At 28.6% G+C, this 22,460-nt stretch overlaps 2 protein-coding genes across 6 annotated transcripts in view; both read left to right on the top strand.

Moving 5' to 3' along the window:
* Nucleotides 1–13,301, top strand: part of LOC139090506 (early endosome antigen 1) — a 30,013-nt gene extending 16,712 nt beyond the window's left edge. For both annotated transcript variants that reach the window (XM_070640223.1, XM_070640222.1), the window contains exons 6-16: nucleotides 159–271; nucleotides 833–1,098; nucleotides 1,309–1,678; nucleotides 1,740–1,899; nucleotides 3,052–3,185; nucleotides 3,493–3,624; nucleotides 7,622–8,259; nucleotides 10,081–10,966; nucleotides 11,034–11,576; nucleotides 11,637–11,849; nucleotides 11,918–13,301. In XM_070640223.1, coding sequence (XP_070496324.1) covers nucleotides 159–271; nucleotides 833–1,098; nucleotides 1,309–1,678; nucleotides 1,740–1,899; nucleotides 3,052–3,185; nucleotides 3,493–3,624; nucleotides 7,622–8,259; nucleotides 10,081–10,966; nucleotides 11,034–11,576; nucleotides 11,637–11,849; nucleotides 11,918–11,968 — 3,506 coding nt within the window. In that variant the 3' untranslated portion in view covers nucleotides 11,969–13,301. The remainder of the gene's footprint in view (nucleotides 1–158; nucleotides 272–832; nucleotides 1,099–1,308; nucleotides 1,679–1,739; nucleotides 1,900–3,051; nucleotides 3,186–3,492; nucleotides 3,625–7,621; nucleotides 8,260–10,080; nucleotides 10,967–11,033; nucleotides 11,577–11,636; nucleotides 11,850–11,917) is intronic.
* An 834-nt stretch (nucleotides 13,302–14,135) lies between these two features.
* Nucleotides 14,136–20,903, top strand: LOC139090508 (SRSF protein kinase 3-like). Of its 4 annotated transcripts, none has more exons than XM_070640227.1 (5): nucleotides 14,136–14,355; nucleotides 18,160–19,677; nucleotides 19,761–19,913; nucleotides 19,976–20,264; nucleotides 20,327–20,903. In XM_070640227.1, exons 2-5 carry the CDS (start codon nucleotides 18,177–18,179, stop codon nucleotides 20,328–20,330), a joined length of 1,947 nt encoding a protein of 648 aa, XP_070496328.1. In that variant the 5' UTR covers nucleotides 14,136–14,355; nucleotides 18,160–18,176; the 3' UTR covers nucleotides 20,331–20,903. The 4 variants fall into 4 exon arrangements, with proteins under 4 accessions (XP_070496328.1, XP_070496329.1, XP_070496326.1 ...); XM_070640228.1 differs by lacking the exon at nucleotides 14,136–14,355 and adding an exon at nucleotides 16,116–16,302; XM_070640225.1 differs by lacking the exon at nucleotides 14,136–14,355 and adding an exon at nucleotides 17,728–18,081.
* The last annotated feature ends 1,557 nt before the right edge of the window (nucleotides 20,904–22,460 follow it).

Raw genomic sequence — 22,460 nt, 5'->3', positions numbered from 1 at the left:
TGTTCTTACTTTATGGTTCTACATATGTCATATGTCTGGACTAATTTTTATGTTTCAAGTAGCCTAAATATTTGTTCCAATAGATGAGTGGGAAAAATTTCATATTGCTTTCCTCTCACGATTATAATTTTGTTAATAATTATTTTTATTCGTTTTAGTTCGTAAAATGAATCCAAATTTGTATAGACGGGAAGAAGTCGACAAAGATGAGGGCATTTCAGACGAAGAAGATACAGCAGAATTAAAGTTACAACTTGAACTTAATGAGCAAGTAGGTTTTATTATTAGGGTTCAACAATTGCATGCAAGTACTAGCATTACATGTAAATTGCGCATGCAACTGTAAACTAAAAATTTTTTTAGTTTATTTACATGATATACAAACACATGATATATATGCACGTAAAAGTTGTTTAAACTACCGATTTCACATTAAATTATCCTCATTGTTAGACTATCCACTTATATTTGTATTATTATTATAAACTAAAATCAAAAATAATGCAACTCTTAAAATGATGATATACCTAAATATTTAACAATAGAGGATAATCCGAAATTGAGGATGATTTACTTTAGGGAAATTGGCTGATATAATCCCGTTTGGCATATAGTGAAATTGCCACTACGGCGACGAGGTGGCAGTCTACTGAAAGCCAAGTGGCTGCCCTCTTGGCGAAAATAACAAAATCCGGTTGTTTTCGCCAAGTGGCAGCCACTTGGCTTTAAGTATACTGCCACCTCGTCGCCGCAGTGGCAACATTTCAATGTGTGCCGATCGGGAATAATGATATGGCTGAGGTAATAATGATCCACAATTTTTTTAATATAGGAAACAGCAGTTTTAAGAAGAAAAGTTGAGGAGCTGGAGAAAGAAAATGAGAAAAGCAAAAGACAAATAGAAGAAATGCATGAAAAATTAAAAATTCATCCATTTGCATCATTTAAAAAACAAATTGGAGCTAATAATTCAATAAATAACAATGATTCTACAGATATGAAAAATCAAACTTTATTTAAAGATGTCGATGGTGTTAATTCAATATCATCCTTAATTAAAAACACCAATAAAAGCAAAAACATCGTGGGTAGACTAAGGTATTATTACGTAATTATTGGATTTCATTTCTCATCAAATGCTAAATGCCAGTTACATGAACCTTTAATACAATTAGAAAAACATTATTAATAATAAATTAAAACAAAATAATATTAATAATAATAATAATAATCATAATTATTACTTTATAGAAAATTTTTTGTAATGAAAACTAATGTAAATATTTCATTTTTATACTTATCTTTTAGATCAACTTCTGAAAATGATTTATCGATAACGGAATCACAGATTATTAATTTAAAGCATCAATTGCAAGTAACTGAACAAGAGACAAATATCCTCCGCACTAAGATTAATAGTCTTGAACAAGAAAATGAGAAGCTATTGACAGAAATAAAAAAAAATCAGATGCAATCATCAAATAAAAAGATTACAAAAGGATCGAGTTCTGTTGCTAATAGCCAGGAAAATGAAGATATGAAATTTGTTTTTGAAGAAGTTAAAAATGAAAACGAGAAATTGAAATTAAAATTAAAACTTTTAGAATCTGGAACAGTTAAACTTCCTGAAAGAAAACCAAAAACATATTCCGATTCCAATACTAAATTTCAATTAAAGGTTTGTATACATCTATCATCTCTTTAAATTATTTCTTTAGAAAGCATGTATTTATTTTTAGAAAATGATTGAAGAGTTGGAAAATGAAATTTCGGAAACACGTATAATTGTATCGACGTTTATTTCCAATGAAAAAAAAAATATGGAAGAAACAAATTTTAAGCTTAAAGAAGAAATTGGTCATGCTCAATCTCGCTTAGAAGCGTGCAACAACGAAATAAGTATGAGTTTAATAAAAGCGTGAAAAAATTAAGGCCATTATTATTTTATTAAGGCTATACATACTAGTATAAAATCTTAGATCCATTGCATGCAAGTATGCGCATACACTTTACAAGTACATGGAAATTTTAGCAATTATATACAATACCTTAAAACTGTATGCGAATACTTACATGCAACTATCAAGCCTTAATAAAAAGGGCTCTGCAGAGTGTGGCCTTTTTAAAAACAACCGTTATTTATTTCAAAAAAATTATCTTAATATCACAATGATCTAGATTTGAAAAAAATGTTCAAAAGTTGGAATGTGCACAAATTCGGGTTGACACTTTACAAAAACAAAAGTTTTTGCTGATTTAAAGTTGCATATGGACTTTAATGTATTGGAAATGGACTATTGACTTAGTCCTCGAAATATTTCGTCGATACATTAAGGATAAATACGTTTTTTTGCAAAATTTTTGTAAAAGTTTATCGAAAAAAATTACGCACGTAAAATTTTGTATGGACATATTAGTAAAAATAACAAAATTTCAAAGTGAAAATTCTCTTCATTGGGAGGATTTGGATGCTCCAGAAAGATTTTGTGCATAAATGTAAGTTAGTTCTTTGAATTTATGCCTGTTACGCGTTTGTACTCGTGTGTACTCGTAACTTATTTAACTTCAAAAACTCGAAAAAATTAATTTTTTTACATCGATTTTTTTTTCACTTAAACTAATTAACATTTCTTTTAGGACACATGTTTATAAAGTTTAAACATATTTTAAGTATTTAACAGTGGATGTGAATGAAAATATTGATAGAAAACATGAAATTTCAATTAAACAAATTTTGTCTAAAAATGTAAACAATCATCAATGTACATTCAAAGTAAATTATCACGAGTTAGACATCAATTTATGCTTAGATATTTGGACATAAATTGGACGAAGCTAGAATTTTCAATATTGCATTAGAAAGTCAGTAATAAGTTAATGAATTTTTCCACTTTTTGAACATTTTTTTCAAATCCAGATCATTGTGTTAATGTTAAAAATTTTATTTGGCTGTTTTATTTACGGAAATTTTCGACAATCTAATGTCAAAAAATTCGAAATCGAAACGGCTAAAACTAAAATATATTGAGTTATTGTATTATTTTTATTTAGAACTAAAGGAAAATATGATTTCAACCCATGTGAAGGATATGGAAACAAGTTTACAAATTGCTATTGCAGAAAATAAACAAAACAGTACAAAGATAAAGAATCTGGAAGATAAAATAACAAATCAAGAGCAAGCTGTAAGTTTTTTTTTGTTTTTTTATTAGGTTCGATTTTTTTACAATTATACGCCTATGGGGATTTATTAGGGTTTAAACTCTTGGATTTATATTTTTCAAGATATATAGATATTTCCTTGCAAAATGTTGTCGTTAAAACGGTCAAAAATTTGATATTGTTTTTATCAAATACTAATTTTTTTAAAAACACCAATACTATTTGCTACTTTCATGTTAATTTTGTTTCTTTAAAATTTAAAATACATAAAATAAATAATTTTGTTTATAGGGATTTAAAGCTTGTGAAATAATGTTGGTTTAATTTCAGATTAAACAAAATGAAACCATAAAAACATCTTTACAGCAACAGCTAAAGGAACAAATCAATAAGTTACTCAAATCAGAAAAAGAGCTTGAAGAAAATAAAACAGAACGAATTAAACTTGAAAATATTTTAAAGGTAAGTAGAGTTTCTAAGATATGGCCATTTCCTGTATATATTTTACTTTTTTTTTTTTAAATGAGATCCAGTAAGATCCAAGTCACTTCCAGACTTACAAAACGAGATCCAGTAGGATCCAGGTCACTTTTTTCCAGTTTTTTTAAATAAGATCCAGTAAGATCCAAGATCATCAAAACTTCCAGGTTTATCTTACAAAACGAAATCCTTATAAGTAGGATTCCAGGTTTTCAAATTTTCACTTTCAGATCTAAAAAAAAAGATCCAGTGAGATCCAAGTCACTTCCAGATCTAAAAAAATAAGATCTAGTAATATCCAGTTTACTTCTAGATCATCAAAACATGATCCAATAGGTTTATCGAAAAAATATGCAGCAAAATTAAATCTTTCTTATAACGGTTTAGGAGGATTCAAACTTTCTAACGGTTTTGCAAATTTTAATATTTCCCCGCAAAAAATTCTTTACAATTTGTATAGAAATCAAAAAATCGAGTCCATGATTTTCCAACGACTCATTTTTACGAAAAATTTCTCTTCATACAAATTCAGTGTAAATTTCAAATTTTGAAAATCCGTTAATCGATCGATCTTCGATCATTCGATCACTTTTTTTACTTTCTGATCGAAGATCAGAATCGAGATCGATCGATCATTATCGTTCAATGATCGATCGATCATCGATCATTTTTTCCATTTTGTGATCGAATGATCGATTGATCGATTGATCGATCGATCAAAAAAAAAATGTGATCGATTCGATCGCTCGATCGATCGATCTTTGAACGATTTTGTCGATCTCGATCACATCGATCACGATCATTGATCGTTGAAGGTCCATGCATATTTGTTCATTTTTGAACTTTTGTACCAATATATATATATGTGGTCCAATATTTATATATGTGGTCATACAGACAAATTTCGCCCCAAAATCGCCCCAAACAAAACTAACACTATCACAATTTTCCATTGTTCTCCGTGTAAAATACACATAATAGTGTTGGTAATTTTCAAAAATTTAACGGTCACTTTTTCGTATGACCACATATATATATATATATATTGGGGTGGTCATACAAAAAAGTGACCGTTAAATTTTTGAAAATTACCAACACTATTAAGTGTATTTTACACGGAGAACAATGGAAAATTGTGATGGTGTTAGTTTTGTTTGGGGCGATTTTGGGGCGAAGTTTGTCTGTATGACCACATATATAAATATTGTTTTGTACGAAGAAATTTATCAAAAAATTTGTTGGTAAATTAACGGTTTTTCAAAAAATGATACTTATACAAAATTTAGATGAATGAAGAACAAATTTTTTCGTAAAAGGGTGATTCTCAGGATAACACAATGATCTTTTTTTTTATTTACAATGATCTAGAATCGAAAAAAATGTTCAGAAATTGATTTTTTTCATGGAAAACAAACTTGACCTTTTTTAAGCCTTGTTAAAGATGATATTGGTAACTATGTCTGATCTAAATATAAATCTTCAAATCGCTGTCTAACTTAAATAAATTAAATTTGAATCTTACAAATTTTTTGTTTACAATTTCTGCTAAATTTTAATTCATAAATTTTTCTATGAATAAGACATATTTTACTTCTTTCTAAAAGATCTTCGTCTTTAATATTATCTTTAGTATAATATTAAATGATAAAATCATAGCATATAATAGTAAAAATGCTCGAAAATTAGCTCTGAAAATTCAGAAAATTTGCATTTTAAAAACTCAAATAACTTATTAAGATACAACGGGAGACAAACAAAACTAGGAAGAACACATAGTTTGAGCTTTAATGTTGATGTGATCTTAATACTAAGATGCCAAATTCGCCCATTAATGAGATATATAGTTTCAAAGTTTCCACGAAATTTCCTTTCCTAAAAATTTCTACGAAATATTTTATGGTAAAATTTATAATTCCCTTACGTTAATTAACGTTGTTTACCAATAATTTTTTCATTAAATGACTCTATATTGCCAATATATTTGCAATGTTTAAAAGAAACGCTTAAAACATCGAGAAAATTGCAAATTTCCTGATAATAAAAATAACGGTCATCTCGTTTTTAAAAATTTCATGTTAGTTTTAGAAAATACCGCACTTTTAATTTGAGAACATTTTTTTCGATTCTAGATCATTGTAAATAAAAAAAAAAGATCATTGTGTATAAGTCAAATTCGTCTAATTCGTGTCTCAAAAACTACAAAATTTGCTTCATAAAAAAACATTACTTTAGCTTATTAAACGAATTAACTAACTGTTAATTTCGTTCTAATATTAATTATTATATCTCAATCTGTCTTTATTTTGTATTGTTAGTCTATAACTCCTCCAAAAACATAAAATCAAAAAATGAATTTTCTCACGGATTAGGAAAAAAGTTTCTCGGAATCAATAAAATTTCAATTTTTCTCTTTAATTAAAGATTTTTGAAGCGTTTAAAGAGCAACAAACGATAGTTTTAGGTGAAATACACTCGAAATATCAACTCAACCATAGTGACAAGTAGAATAAAGTGCATAAAATTCATGTTGAAAGTCGGAATTTGATATTTTGATTCCGAGAAACCGGCATAAAAATTAAAATATTTAATATTTTAATTAAATAAATCATGACGGTAAAAAGTAACTATACAGAAATAAAGATCTGCACAAATCCCGAAAGTGTATATAAAGAATGGAGCTATAAAATTGCCAGATTATGAGAAAAATTAATTCAAAGTCAAAAATTTTGAAAAAATTTATCCAAAGAAACACCCAAAAATGAGTCATTCGCAAAAAAGAGTATTTTGTAAAAATAATGAGGTTTCGAATTTCTGAAAATCGTTATTTTAATCTGGACTCCTAAAAATCATTAATTACAGATTAGTTGAATTGAGAAAATTTTTATTTGAATATCCGTGTTCTTTAAAATTTAATCATTTCCAAAATGACATTTAATTCAGTTGACACTTCAAGAATACCAGATAAGCATCTTTATTTACTCACTTAATATCATAAACAGCATTCTAATCAAAGCAATTGCTTTTAATTAAGTTATAATTTTGATTTTAAAAATTTGTTTTCACGCGGATTGGGAATTTCGTTACTTATACTTTTTTTCAACAATGAGAATTTTTAATAATTTTAGCTTTATAGCTTGGTTTTGAGCCCTAATAAGCACAACATAAGATGTATTAGATAAGGAACCATCGATTAGACCACCAAAGAAGCTTTAAAAGTGTTTAAATAGTCCTAATTTTGGTTTTGACATCATTTCAAACAACAAATTCCAAAACAAAAAGTATAAGTAACGGGCATAAAAATAGAAATATTTCCTGAATTAAAGTGTATTAAAGGTACTAGATGACATATAATGATAGTAAATAGGTAAATACATAATATAGGGCATTAAACGTAAAGAAAAGTGAGTAAATTAAGAGAAAAATCAATTTTTGTGAAAAAATTCATCGGTGGAATCACCGAGAGCAAATTCGCAGAAAACACGAACTGAAAAAATTTGTTAATTTTTTTAAATTCGGAAAAATTCGTTAAATTTTACACCAAAAACTAATTTGACACTGTCAATTTTTTTTTGACGAAGTTCTCATTCAAAACATAATTTTAACATCATCAAATCACATAATTCAATTATTAGGCACGATAAAATGATGCTTACATCATAAATTAAGTAAATATTCCAAATTTTCGTGAATTTGTTTTGCAATCGATTGACGCTATTTTTTGTTAATTTTGCCTTATTAGGTAAGATTACTTAATGCTAGGGTAAAGAATCTAATTTTTGGGGCAATTTCATTCTTCAAAACTTTCAAAGATCATAACTTTTCACACGTTAATTTCTTCAGCAAAATATTCAGCAAACAAGGAAGTTGATTATAAGCTAAATAAATTTTATCCTAAAATAACAGTTTTCATGAAAATACGTTTTTTCTGTATGTTTGTCCTTTAACAAAATTGTATGTAATAATTATACATTCTTTACAGCATATCAGAAAAAGCTCAGAAACGACAATAAGCAATATGAAAAAAGAAATTGGTGAACTAAATGACAAAATAAAAACAGAGATGTCTTCAAAAAGATTTCAAGAAATCCAAAATGAAAAGCATGATCTAGAAGAAAGCTTATCAATCGAATCGAAAAAATGTGCGGAGCTCAAAGGACAATATGAATTATTAGAAGAGGAACATGTACTTATTAAGGCTCAATTGACCACTGAAAAAGAGAAACTTCAAAACGAAATAAAATCATTGGCAAATAAAATAAAAATACTTGAGACACAAGATGCATTAGAAAAAGCAGAAAAGGATGAATTAAAGAGAAAAATTGCCGTTTTGGAAAGAAAATTAACTGAAAACGAACATTCTTCACTATCAAAAATAACGACGGCATCGTATGAAATAGAAAAAACACGATTAAAGGTCAAACTAGAGGATATGAAGGCAGAATATGATAAAATATTCAAACAACATGAAATGGTCATAGATCAGCTTTCAAATGCTCGGAAAGAAAATGATGATATAAAAAGGAAACTTGAAGATTTCGAAAGAATTAATAAAGCACAAAGAACTTTGAATGATCACAATACAACGCTTGAAAACGAGCTCAGGAAACTGAAATCAAAGTAATACAATAGAGATTTTAATTTATGTTTCGACTTTTTTATCATTAACAAATTTCAATACCGGTATGATTCAGTAACCGAAATACCAGTATTGAAGATGTTCGAATACCGATATTTTTAGTTTGGAAAAATATAAACCAGAGTGTGGCTTTCTCAAAAACGACTGTTAATTTTTTTCATAAATAATATCATGCTACGGACATGTCGAAATTACCCGTTATTTTTCGTTTGAATTTCAAAATAACCGCCAAATTTTTACTAATTTTAGTGAATTTTCATTAAATAACAAAGTTTAATTGAACATTTCTTATTCATAGATGAATCTTTAGCTTAAATAGATGATTAATACTGTTAAAATAAGACGAAATTATGCAAAAAATTCCAAATTCGACACAAAGTCGACTGATTTCAAAAATGTCGACTTTTTTCGACACTGAAATGTCCGTACCCTGAATTTACGTTATAAGCCAGTGGCTTATCGGAAGAAAAAAGTTTTCAAAATCTCAAAAAAAGGCTTAATAACGAGTAGTGGCTTAGTAAAGAAATGTAAGCAAATGAAGAAAATTCAAAATTTTCATGGAAATTTTAAAAATTATTAAGTGTTTTCTGGTCCTAACTGATTGTTAATGTCTAAATATATCATTTGAAAAAAATTAAATTATTTTATCTAGTTTAATTAATGGCATTTTGGTAGTGGCTTATTAAAGAATCCAAAAATTTTTTTCAGTCAAATTTCTTTACTAAGCCTGTGGCTTAGTAACGGGTAGTGGCTTATAACGTAAATTCAGGGTAGCATGATAATTATTTTGTCGATAAAGTTCAAATTTTTTGACCGTTACTTATACTTTTCTTCATAACGTAAATTTATATTTTAAAATAAGTTTAGTTCGAATTTCTTCGACAATCAAATGTCGAAGAATTCGAATTTGAGACGGCCACACTATGATATAAACATTGTATAATTTTAATTTTTTTTGTAGATTTTCAAATTTTTCTCTTAAATGAAACGCTGGAAAAATGTTTTGAAGAAACATTGTCCAAAATATCTTATACACTCGTTTATTGGGTAATTCCACAGATTGGTTGAATTTTGAAAATTTTTACTTGAATAATCCGCGTTCTTTAAAATTTAATTATTTCTAAAATGACATTTAATTTAGTTAGCACTCCAAGAAGATCAAATAAACATCTTTATTTACTCACTTAAGTTAAAATTTTGAGTATAAAAATTTGTTTTCACACGGATTAGGAATTTCTTTACTTATATATACTTTTTTTGATCATTGAGAATAATTAAATTTTTTAGCTTAATATCTATATTCTGAGTATTAAGCAGCACAATTTAAGACGCATTAACTAAGGAACCATCGATTAAATGATGTCAAAAACAACAAATTCCAAAAAAAAAACAGTATAAGTAACGGATATAAAAATGGAAATATTTCCTTAATTAAAGTATATAGAAGTGTTCAAACAACTTATAACGAGTGAATAGGTAAATACATAATATAGGGCTGTAAAAGTAGTGATATAGTAAGCAAATTGAAAGAAAAATCATTTTTTGTGAAAAAATGTGAATCATCCTATTACCAAATTCCGTGTTAAACTTAACAAATTAAATTCATATTTATCCATTATTTATTAGTTTTTAGCCTTAAGACAGTATTTTTGCCTGAACTTCAATTATCGGTATTGGGATTTTTCAATAAATTTTAAAACTTTTATATACTAAGTTTTCTCTGTCATCCTCTGTCATGTTTGTTAAAATTTACTGAAATTTACAAAATGTTATGAGCTTTAGTAATTTTTTATTTTTAACAGATTAGAAGCATCAGAAATGGCTGTTAAAGCTGAAGTCGCCAGTACAAGACTGCGTTATGAAACACAGTTAAATACTCTCCAAAATGAATTAACATCAGTGCATCGGCAATGTGAACGATTTAAAAAAGATAAAGATTCTTTTAAACAGTTATTAGAAGCCGCTCAGCGAAATATTAGTGAGTTGAAGCAAAATCGCAAAAGTTATGTATCAACCTCAAGTGGAGATGAAGATGACAAATCTAAAATAAATGCCCTTGAACAACAGATTGGATATTTGGAGGACGAACTTAGTGAATCAAGATTAGACGCAAGTAAATTAAAGACAGAAATAATTTCAGAAAAAAGTGCTTTTGAAATAAAAATATCGGAAATGCAATCAAAACTTAATGAATATGAAGAAGAAAGAATTTTAGGAAAATCAAAAGTTCCTGGTACTAAAACAAGATTAGAGTTATCTTGGCAAAAAGAAAGAGAAGAACAACAGAGACTACTTTCAGAAACGGCAACATTGGCTAGAGATTTACGACAAACATTATTTGAAGTTGAAAGAGAACGTGATAAGGAACGTTTAGAGTCACGTCGTAAAATCGAACAAGTTAAAAAGTCTACTGAAGAAGAACTTGAAGAAGGGCGAAGAAAAATTTCAGAATTACAGAGTGATTTACTTGAATTAAGAGACGCCCATGCAAAGTTAAGAACGGCTAATGAAAAAATTCGACGTGATCGAGATCGATATGAAAGGGAGCGTGATTTGAATAGCAAAAAAAAATATGACTTTATTGCTGAAAAAAAAGTGGTTTTTCTATTGCAAACTGTTGATGAGCTAATAAAGATTGCCCCAAATTTACAAAGTACACCAAAAGATGCTCAACTAACTTCTCAAACGGTAAAAAAATGTTTGTTTATTAAGTCATTGATAAGATTTTTTTTAAAAAATATATATTTTATTGCAGTCTTTATCCATTCCAAACCCTCCTCGTAGAAGTAAAAGTAGAAGTCCATCTCCTACGCCAAATTCAACTACAAACATTTCAACAGTATTAGCGAAATTAGCAGCTGCATCAGAAGATCTTAGAAATAATCAGCGATTATATGACGAAGAAAAAGAAAGGGAAAAGATAAGAAGAAGTGGGATGAGACGAGCTGCATCACAAGAGCACGAAAATGGTTTTGAAGTAAATTCTAATAGACCTATTGCAAGATTAAGCAAATCGACTCAAAACAACTTATACAGAAAAAGTTTGTCTTTAGACCAATCAATGCAAAATGAACACCAACAACAAATATGGAAGGATAGCGATGTTGGATCGATGTCATCCGTACAATCGATTGACTCTGAATATGGCATAAGACGAGGAGATTCAAGTATTGATTCTCGTATATCAGTAGGATCAACTCAAAGTGATATGCCAAATAGAAGAAAGAAAAAAAAAGGAATTATGGGGAAATTAAGAAGTCTGACTAAAAGCACACGAGGAACAGAAAGTGACATATCAGTAAGCTTGAATTATGCCTAAGCAAAATGGATTTATATAGGGATTTTATTTTTTAAACAGCACCAATTATCAGATTCAGATATTAGCCTGGCAGGGGATGTTCGTCAAAACAAAAAAGATTTTAAAGAAAGAATTTCTGGTATGTTTAAACGTTCTGGAAGCGCAAGTAGAGCTGGAAGTCAGGAAAAGAATTTATATGATTCAATCCAAAGACCAGTTTCTATATCAGCTACACTTCCATCAAATATGACAATACAAGAAAGTTTACCAAAGGTATGTTATGAAACAGTAATTGCTACTAGCGAATTGAAATAATATTTTAAGCAATATTTTATTTTTAGACAAAACCGCCTACAAGTCAGAAAAAAATTCGAACGAGATCAAATATTTGAATTAATTCATGATCATCTACTGTTATGTTGATTTTGAAGAATTATTTAACAAAAAGTTTACTTGGTTAAATTTTGTAACCTTACTAGTAGGGTTGTCACAAATACCAATATTTAGTGTAATTTAGAACTATTTGGGTCCACTGTAATTGTTTTTTTTTTAACCAAATAATTTGAACCTATCAAGATAAGAATTTGATGATCCAGTACAATTTTCTTGAGATAGGTAAATGATAAAGTGATTTAAGGAAATTTTCATATTTTAGGATCTTGAAAAACAGAAGAGCAACCAGAAAATCACACTTAATCAGAAAATTGATTTATTTATGTCAATCCTAAAATACTCCCATTTGGTATATGGGACCTTCTCAGTGTGGTTTAAGTCGAAACTGTCTACTTATATAACGGAAGAGCAATTTACTGTTTTTGAGCAATTCTCCACAGGGGATATCGCCAAAAATCAACTTTAAAATGGATTTTTAAATGCATTATTACTCTATAGCTTGTCGTGTTTTGAGCTTATTTGTTGTATTTTTCCATTTTCTATCACCTAAATTAACTTATTAAGCCTTAATTTGCCTATTTCTTGAGATATTTCGATTCTTCGGTGCGTTGCTCCGTGACCAAAAATGGAATTCAGTTACGGAGAATCAAAAATTTACCATTAAAATCGAATTTTAACAGGATTAAACCCAAACCAAATGATAGATTTATTTCAGTTCTATCATATTCCGCCGAAAAATAAATGCTTAGTTCTTTAATTAATGAGAAAAACCAATTCTCCGGAAAAAAACTGTTGGTCACGGAGCGTCAAAAACGCTTTAACAGGGTAAATCTGCCACATAAAAATTTAAGTTTCAAAAAACCGTTGGAAATTTTTAACGTATAAAATACTCGTTTAATGTCTTTATTTCAATTTAATAGTTATAAATAGAATATTTTTTTATTATTTGCAACAAAATAAATTAAACATCATGACATTTTATGACTAAAAATTTCAACGGTTTTTTAAAATTTGAATAAACAAGTAGAAAAAGAATTAGAATGCACTTTTTAAAAATTCCATCGATCCAGAGAATTGCTCTTTTACACTTTTTTAGTCATTTTAAAATAATTATAAATTTTTGAGTAAAAACTAAAAGCTATTTAAGATGACTAGGGATAACTATTACTTCTACATGATATTTCCGTTCTTTTCAAAATATTTTGTATTTGTACAAACAGTAGAAACCCAAATAATTGACAACTCTACTTACTAGAGAAAACTTTTAAATAAAAATTTTGTTGAATGTTTTTTGTCACGTTTTTGATAATTTCATTTAAAAACATATAAAAATTTTGTATATTGGCTAGAAATCCAATGCAGATATATTTACACCATACCATAAAAAGTCTAGCGGTAATATTTTCAGCATTTTAAATGAATTTTACCTCATTTTGTTAAAATTTGTAATAATTTTAGAAATAGAAATATGAATAATAATTTTGTATGATGCAATATTTTTAATTTCAGTCTTTAATGAAGGGTTTGGTTCGATTGCCCACTGATTGTTTATTTACCAGGGTGTTGTACGCCAGGTAATTTTCCTGTATACGCGAGTATTAAAACCATAAATCACCTTCTCGAAGGTGCTTTTGGGCAATACATCGTCGATGCTAAAGTGCTACAATGAAGCTCCCGAATAGAAGAACTTGAAGTTTCTCAGAATTTTTTAAAGTTTCGTGTCAAATACAAATATTATAATAACTATAAATATTCAAAATCTCGAAAGCTTATAATTAGTAAAAGAAATATCAGAATTATATATATATATATTATATTGTTAATCAAATACCTTCGGTAATAAATTTATAATTATTATTATTATAACTTTATGGAACTGATCTTTTAAAACCATTCCCAGCTCTCTACGATGTCTAGCTAAACAGTTTTTAACGTCAGCCGAACGAACAAAGTGATTTATTAAGCTATCTTTTTGAAAAAAATTTTAAAATGCGCTAAAAAATTTTACGCATAATGAACTGTGTTACAATACGGTAAAAATTTCATAGGATTTAGCATGCTACGGACATGTCGAAAAAGGTCGTTATTTTTTCGTTTGAATTTCAAAATAACCGTCAAATTTTCACAAATTTTAGTTAATTTTCATTGATTAACAAGGTTTAATTGAACAATTCTTGTATGTAGATCAATCTCTAGCTAAAATAGATGATTAATAATGTTGAAATTAAACAAAAATATGCAAAAAATTCTAAATTCGACACAAGTCGACTTTTTTTCATAAATGTCGACTTTTTTCGACACTGAAATGTCCGTAGCATGGGATTTAGATTGTTATCAAACCTATTAAGTCGTAATAGCTGAAGAAAAAAATTGCAAGATGTTATAGGTAAGACAATTTCATCCCACGCTTTTAAAGTCACAGTTTTTTTTTATTATTATTTATTTCATCTTATTGTATGTAGCCATATGCTGTATTACAATATTTCTTAAATTTGATATGCAACATATTGTAGATTGTTTCGTTAATTTAATTCATTAGCATCATAATATTCTTCAAAGAAGAATTCTTTTACCCAAGATTTAAATAGGTAGGAGTATGTGTTCTTAATTGTCTGGTTTAGAGATTTATACAGAACAAGAGCTCTTATAAAGAATGTCATAATGTCTTATATGGGTGTTTCTTTGGATAAATTTTTTCAAAATTTTCGACTTTGAATTAATTTTTCTCATAATCTGGCAATTTTATAGCTCCATTCTTTATATACACTTACGGGATTTTTGCAGATCTTTATTTATGTACAATTCATGCTATGGACATGTCGAAATTAGCCGTTATTTTTCGTTTGAATTTCAAAATAACCGTCAAATTTTCAATATTTTCAGTTAATTTTTATTGAATAAGGGTGTTTCTTTGATAAATTTTTGTAGAAATTTTCGACTTTGAATTAATTTTTCTCATAATCTGGCAATTTTATAGCTTCATTCTTTATAAACACTTACGGGATTTGTGCAGATCTTTATTTATGTACAATTATTTTTTACCGTCATGCTTTATTTAATTAAATATTTCAATTTTTATGCCGGTTTTCGGAATCAAAATTCAAATTCCGACTTTCAACATGAATTTTATGCACTTTATTCTGCTTGTAAACTATGGTTGAGTTGTATTTCGAGTGTATTACACCTAAAACTATCGTTTGTTGCTCTTTAAACGCTGAAAAAGCCTTAATTAAAGAAAAAATTGTAAATTAAAGTGTTTCTTTTCCGAGAAATTTTTTCCAAAATTCCACGAGAAAATTGAATTAATTTTTCTTTTAATCTAGGAATTTTATAGCTCCACTTTACAAAATAATACAGATTAAGATCTTTATTATGTACAATTCATTATAGACACGAAATTAACAATTTTTAGTTTGAATTTCAATAAGTTAACCGTAATGTTTTTTGAAGCAAATATTTTAGTTTTTGAGACACGAATTAGACGAATTTGACTTATGAATAACAAGGTTTAATTGAACAATTCTTGTTTGTAGATCAATATTTAGCTAATTTAAATGATTAATTATGTTGAAATAGACAAAAATATGCAAAAAAATTACAAATTCGACACAAGTCGAGTTTTTTTAAAAATTGTCGACTTTTTTCGACACTGAAATGTCCGTAGCATGGTACAATTATTTTTTACCGTCATGCTTTATTTAATTAAATATTTCAATTTTTACGCGGATTCTCGGAATCAAAATATCAAATTCCGACTTTTAGCATGAGTTTTTTGCACTTTATTCTACTTGTCACTATGGTTGACTTGATATTTCGAGTAAAACTATCGTTTGTTGCTCTTTAAACGCTGCAAAAATCTTTAATTAAAGAGAAAAATTGAAATTTTATTGATTCCGAGAAACTTTTTTCCTAATCCATGAGAAAATTTATTTTTTGATTTTATGTTTTTGCAGGAATCATAGACTAACGTTAAATCTACAGATAAAGTGCAATATTTTTCGATACAAAAATTTTTAACAGTGTAAACAAAATAAAGACAGATTGAGATATTATAATTAATATTTTAACGAAATTAACAATTTGTTAATTTGTTTAATAGGTTAAAGTAATTTTTTTTATGAAGCAAATTTTGTAGTTTTTGAGACACGAATTAAACGAATTTGACTTATCTAGAGAATCACCCATATTACACAACAATAGGGTTCGACAATTTTCTGCTAGGATACGCCATTGTCTTTTATTTTATTATTTATTTTATAGCATGATAAAATTTTATTAACATTTATTACAACTAGAGTTTTGCTAGGTTCGGTATCAAAATACCGGTATACAGGTATGATTCAAAAACCGAAATACCAGTATTGAAAATTTTCGAATGCCGTTATATTCGGTTTGGTAAAATATGAAACGTTCAGAAATTGTATATAATAGATAATTTTATATATTATTTTATATATAAATAGATAATTTTAGTTTTCATTACTTACAAAATTACAAAAGTCCTCGTGTTATTGATTGAAGGACTTAAGCGCATTTTTGTTTAGCGATCAGTAATTCATTAATAAGTCACTTTTTAGCGTACAAAACGAGTTCCAGTATGATCCAGGCCACTTTTAGACCTAAAAAATTACAAAAGTCCTCGTGTTATTGATCGAGGGACTTAAGCGTTGAAAATTCAAACGTTGTTCAGCAAACACTGATAAAACATCGAAAAACATTGAAGAACACTGTAAAACAATGAAAAAACGTGTTGTTTTTGTTGTTGTTGTATATGAAAATGAAAAACTGTTAATTATAGTATTTATGCGTTGATTTGAAACTTCTAAATGACCGATAACCCAATAACTTGATAGAACGAAGCTATTAAAACAAACCAGAGCTCTCTACGATGTCTAGTTTTCGAGATCTCGCGTTCCAGCCGACCGAACGAACGAACGAACGAACAAAGTGTCTTATTAAGCTACCTTTTTGAAAAAAATTTCAAAAATGCGCTAAAAACAAGAATCAGGAGGACCCAAATCACTTTCATACCTAAAAACAAGATCCAGGTCACTTCAAGACCTAAAAACAAGATCCAGTAGGATCCAAGTCACTTTCAGACCAACAAAGCCATATCCAGTTAATTCCAAGTCACCATACTTTACTACTACTCATTTAGGGTATTTGGGATTAAAACTTCTCAGGACTTCTATTGTATTGATTTCCGTATGAATTTAAAAAAATTTTGTAGGAAATCCTGAAGAATCGCTCATATCTCGAATAATCTTACCTCGGAAAAAGAATTAAGTTCTATTTTAGTTATTGAAACTTTATTTATTTGTTTGAAATAATTCTGTGATTTCTACAATGTCTAGATAAAAGTTTTTATCTTCAGCCGACCGAACGAACAAAATGCATTTTTATGGTACCTTTTTAAAAAAAGTTTTAAAAATCAGCTAAAATAAAAAAAATACTAGATTTTTATGTTGTGTATTCGTGAACTCATTTAGCTAAATGTGAGCATTATATTTCACTTTGGGAACACTTAATAATTTTTTCGTTCGGTCGCTTGATCGAAAAGCTTTCTACCGTCTAGAGCTAAAAAATTTCTCAATTATCAATTTAATAGCACAGTGTAATCTGCACAAATTTTTCACTGCCTCTATAATTTTAAATTTTTGAGCAGCTAAAATTTTAATTTTAACTTTCGTATATATTCATATAAAGGTATATACATATATACATATATATATATATAAAGTTAACACATTAAATCTCCTTAATTAATCAAATTATATATACATACTTTATAAATAATGAAAGCAATATACGTAAATTGAACAATGCAACTAATGAATTAAAATTTATTTTTATAAAATATTGATCGCTGCGTCAAAAAAATGCGCTTTTTTCACTGGATCAAACAGGAAGACTTTTGTAATTTTTTACGAACAAAAAATAAAATAAATTACATATTTGTGAAAATTGTCATTTAATTAAATTTTTTATGAATTAAAGACTTTTCTTATCAAATTATTGGAAAAGTTATCTATACTTTCGTAACATTTGTAAAAGAATCATATATTTTTTTAAGAACAGAAGAATTTCGCTTGATATTCAAAGTAAAAAAAATGTGAGTAGTTATGATTTTTTTATCCATTAAAATTGTCATTAACTTTCCTTAATAGTTATTAATTTATTTGTTTGTTAGAACTTGCTTCAGTGGAAATGAATTCGAGCATAAATAAACACGTAAAAACGGTACAAGCAAAAAAAAAGAGAGGTAAAAAATCAAATCAAAAAATTAAAGATCGGATACTTGCAAAACCATCTGAAAATGAATCTTCTACAAGCACTAAAAATAAACAACAGCAACCACTAGTTAAAAAACAACCTGCAAACCATATTCCATCTAATAGCTCGTCGAATGAATCTTTTGGTCGTCATAATGAAAATGAAAAAAATTATTCAATTGAGGATCCAGCGGACGAAGAAAATGCCGGAGGTTTTACAAGCGAAGAAGAAGAGCAGGAATCTAGGGAAGATTATAGACGTGGTGGGTATCATCCAGTAAAAATAGGTGACCTTTTTTTGCAACGATACCATGTTATTCGAAAAATTGGTTGGGGACATTTTTCAACTGTTTGGTTGTGCTTTGATTTTGAAGATAAACGATATGTTGCCCTAAAAATTGTCAAATCTGCTACAAATTTCACAGAAACTGCTAAAGATGAGATTAAAATATTAAAGGCAGTTAGAGATACTGATCCTTCAGATCCCAAACGAAATAAAACAGTACAGCTGCTAAATGACTTCAAAATAACTGGCGTGAATGGAACACATGTTTGCATGGTGTTCGAGGTTCTTGGCCATAATTTGCTAAAACTTATTATTAAATCACAATATCGAGGAATACCATATGAGAATGTCAGGACAATTATTCGTCAAGTTTTAGAAGGTTTAGATTATCTTCATTCAAAATGCCAAATTATTCATACTGATATTAAACCCGAAAACGTATTGCTATGTGTGGACGAAATATATGTCAGCAAAATAGCAAACGAGGCTACAGAAATGATTTCAAATGGAACTAAACTTCCTAGTTCATTGATAAGTACGGCCCCTGAAGAATTTCAACAGCAATTAACAACAGGTAAGTTGAGTAAAACAAAAAAAAAGAAATTAAAAAAGAAAGCGAAATTACAAAATGAATTAATACGACTACGTATGGAGCATTTACAACAAGAAAATGAAAAAAAGTATAAGAGTTCATGCGGTGTTGACGGCGATCATTCAAATAGTAACGAGGCATCATCTAGTGTCAGTACAAGTGCTTGTATTATTGAGGAATCTTTAGATGAAGAAATTTCATCTATAGCTATTATAAATGGATCTAAACTTGACATAGAGACATCATCTGTGAAAGCTAGTGAAAATTCGGAAAAAAAACAAATTAGGAATAATGATGAAAACTCGAATGAGAATGTAAATGAAGATAGTATCAAAATGAAAAGTATAACTATTTCACCGACTCAACAACTAAATAAAGAAACAATAATAATGAAGCAAAATGGAATTAATGAAGGAATGCCATCTATACAGAATTCAGGCTTGTTGAAGGAAAACTCCGATCAACTTAATTTGGATCCAGCTTTTGATATCTGTGATTTTGAAGTAAAAATAGCAGATTTGGGCAATGCATGCTGGGTTGATAAACATTTTACAGAAGGTACCGTATTGAAATCTAAGCTATATATTCTTTACATCCTGTTTTAACAAACCTTTTTGTTAATATTTTTACCTATCTTTTAGATATTCAAACTCGTCAATACCGCTCTCTTGAAGTTATTATTGGAGCAGGATATGATACGTCTGCTGATATTTGGAGCACAGCTTGCATGGCATTTGAATTAGCAACTGGTGATTATTTATTTGAGCCTCATGCAGGAGACAATTACGATAGAGGTACATGATATAATGTCAATTTTAAATGAATTGTATATAATATTTAGATTATATGATTATAGATGACGATCATCTTGCACATATCATAGAGTTGTTAGGACCAATTCCAAGAGAGATAGCTCTAGCTGGTAGATTATCACATGCTCTGTTTACGAAGCGTGGCGAACTTCGTAATATAACGGGACTTAAACCTTGGGCTCTCGTTGATGTATTGACAGAAAAATATGAATGGAGTCTAGAACAAGCAGTTGAATTCGAATCGTTTCTAAAACCAATGCTGCATTATGATCCAACCAAACGAGCCACAGCTACTGAATGTCTTGAACATTTATGGCTCTGCAAGAACAAAAGGCAAGTTATATTTATTTCATATCTTGAAATTAATAGTTTACTAATTACTGTATATTTAATAGGTAAATAAGGTTTCGACGAAATTCATATAATCAAATTAAAAATAAAACCGTGTAATGAATGACTAATAGGAGCTTTTGCAAAAAAAAGGAAGACTCGGAACATTTATTTTGAATCCAATAAATTCAGCAAGTTATCCCAGTTACAGAGATGCTAGAAAATTTCAATAATTCTTTCTAGTTCACTATTGATATTTGAACATAAATAAATAACATATGAATTTAATTTGTGCTTGTTAATACTTAAAAATGTAATGTAGACATAGTAAATGATTTATTTATCATTATTACTCTTTAATCAAATAAGCGAAATGAATCAATAGAATCATGGACATTTGAAACTATTGAAGAAATTCCAATGTCCTTTTGAAACATATTAAAATAAGTAATTAAATTCTTTTTACTAGAACAGAAGTGTTAAAATAAATTTTTTCATGAATTCGTTTAGAAAATAAATTTCCTTAAAAATACAAATATGCGGTTCGATTCAAATGAAATAAGCATTTAATAAAGAGGGCGTATTGAACCTTATATTATGTATGTCAAAATAGTGTTATTATAATAATAAAATGTGCACTATGTGAAAGCATAAAAAAATTTTGTGTGAATATGATAAGGTCATTCTTTTATTACGTTACAGAATAAGGAACTTTTTAGCGCATTTTTGAAATTTTTTTCAAATAGTTGTTTTAATAGTTCAGTTCCATCGAGTTATTGGGTTATCGGTCATTTAGAAGTTTCAAATCAACACATAAATGCTATAATTAACAATTTTTCATTTTCATATACAACAATAACAAAAACAACAACACGTTTTTTCATTGTTTTCCAGTGTTCTTCAATGTTTTTCGATGTTTTAACAGTGTTTACTGAATAATGTTTGAATTTTTTTTGACCGTTATGAGGTTTGAATTATGAAAATCCGTTAAGGGATGAAGTTCTTAAATTTGTGGAAGATATATATGGATCTTGTTTTTTTGGCCTGGAAGTGACCTGGATCTTACTGGATCTTGGTTTTTAGGTCTGGAATTGACCTGGATCTTAGTGGATCTTGGTATTTAGATCTGGATCCTCCTGGATCTCGTTTTGAAGTTCTGGAAGTTCTGGAGATCCTACTGGATCTCGTTTCGTGGGCTAGGAAGTGCCCTGAATCCTACTAGATTTTGGTTTTGAGGTCTGGAAGTGATTTATTAATCAATTATTGATCGCTGGGACAAAAATGCGCTTAAGTCCCTCGATTAATAACACGAGGACTTTTGTAATTTTTTTTCAAAATTGAACAATGGAATTCTAGGAATTTCAATAAAAGCAAATCTATAGATTTTTAGCGCATTTTTGAAATTTATTTCAAAAAGGTAGCTTAATATGACACTTTGTTCGGTCGGTCGGTCGGCTGGAACGCGAGATCTCGAAAACTAGACATCGTAGAGAGCTCGGAATGATTTTAAAAGATCAGTTAAAGTTATTGCGGCGCAGGGCATTTAAAAGTTTCAAATCAACGCATAAATACTATAAATAACAAATTTTCATTTTCATATACAACAACACATAAACAACAACACGTTTTTCATTGTTTTACAGTGTTCTTCAATGTTTTTCGATGTTTTAACAGTGTTTACTGAACAAAGTTTGAATTTTTTTTTTGACCATTATATGGTTTAAATTATGAAAATCCGTTAAATGATGAAATTCTTAAATTCCAAGTATTGTGACTTGGAATTAACTGGATCTTGTTTTGTTGGTCTGGAAGTGATCTGGATCCTACTGGATCTTGTTTTGTGGATCTGGAAGTGACCTGGATCCTACTGGATCTTGTTTTTGTGGGTCTGGAAGTTATATAGATCCTACTGGATCTTGTTTTTGTGGTTCTGAAAGTGACCTGGATCCTACTGGATCTTGTTTATGTGGGTCTGGAAGTGACCTGGATCCTAATGGATCTCGTTATGTGGATCTGGAAGTCACCTGGATCCTACTGGATCTTGTTTTACAGACAGGGAACTGACTTAAAAATCCATTACTGATCACTGGGACAAAAATGCGCTGAAGTAACTCGATAAGAACGAGTACTTTTGTAATTTTTGAAACTTGTTTGTAAACTGATAGCTTAATAAGAAACTTTGTTCGTGCATTCGGCTGG

This window comes from Chironomus tepperi, unplaced genomic scaffold (assembly GCF_022539635.2).
Source record: "Chironomus tepperi strain 1889 unplaced genomic scaffold, CSIRO-AGI_Ctep_v1 contig_219, whole genome shotgun sequence".
Classification (NCBI taxonomy): domain Eukaryota; kingdom Metazoa; phylum Arthropoda; class Insecta; order Diptera; family Chironomidae; genus Chironomus; species Chironomus tepperi.
Note: the sequence above shows the minus strand (reverse complement) of the source record. Positions and strands in the feature narration are given on the sequence as shown.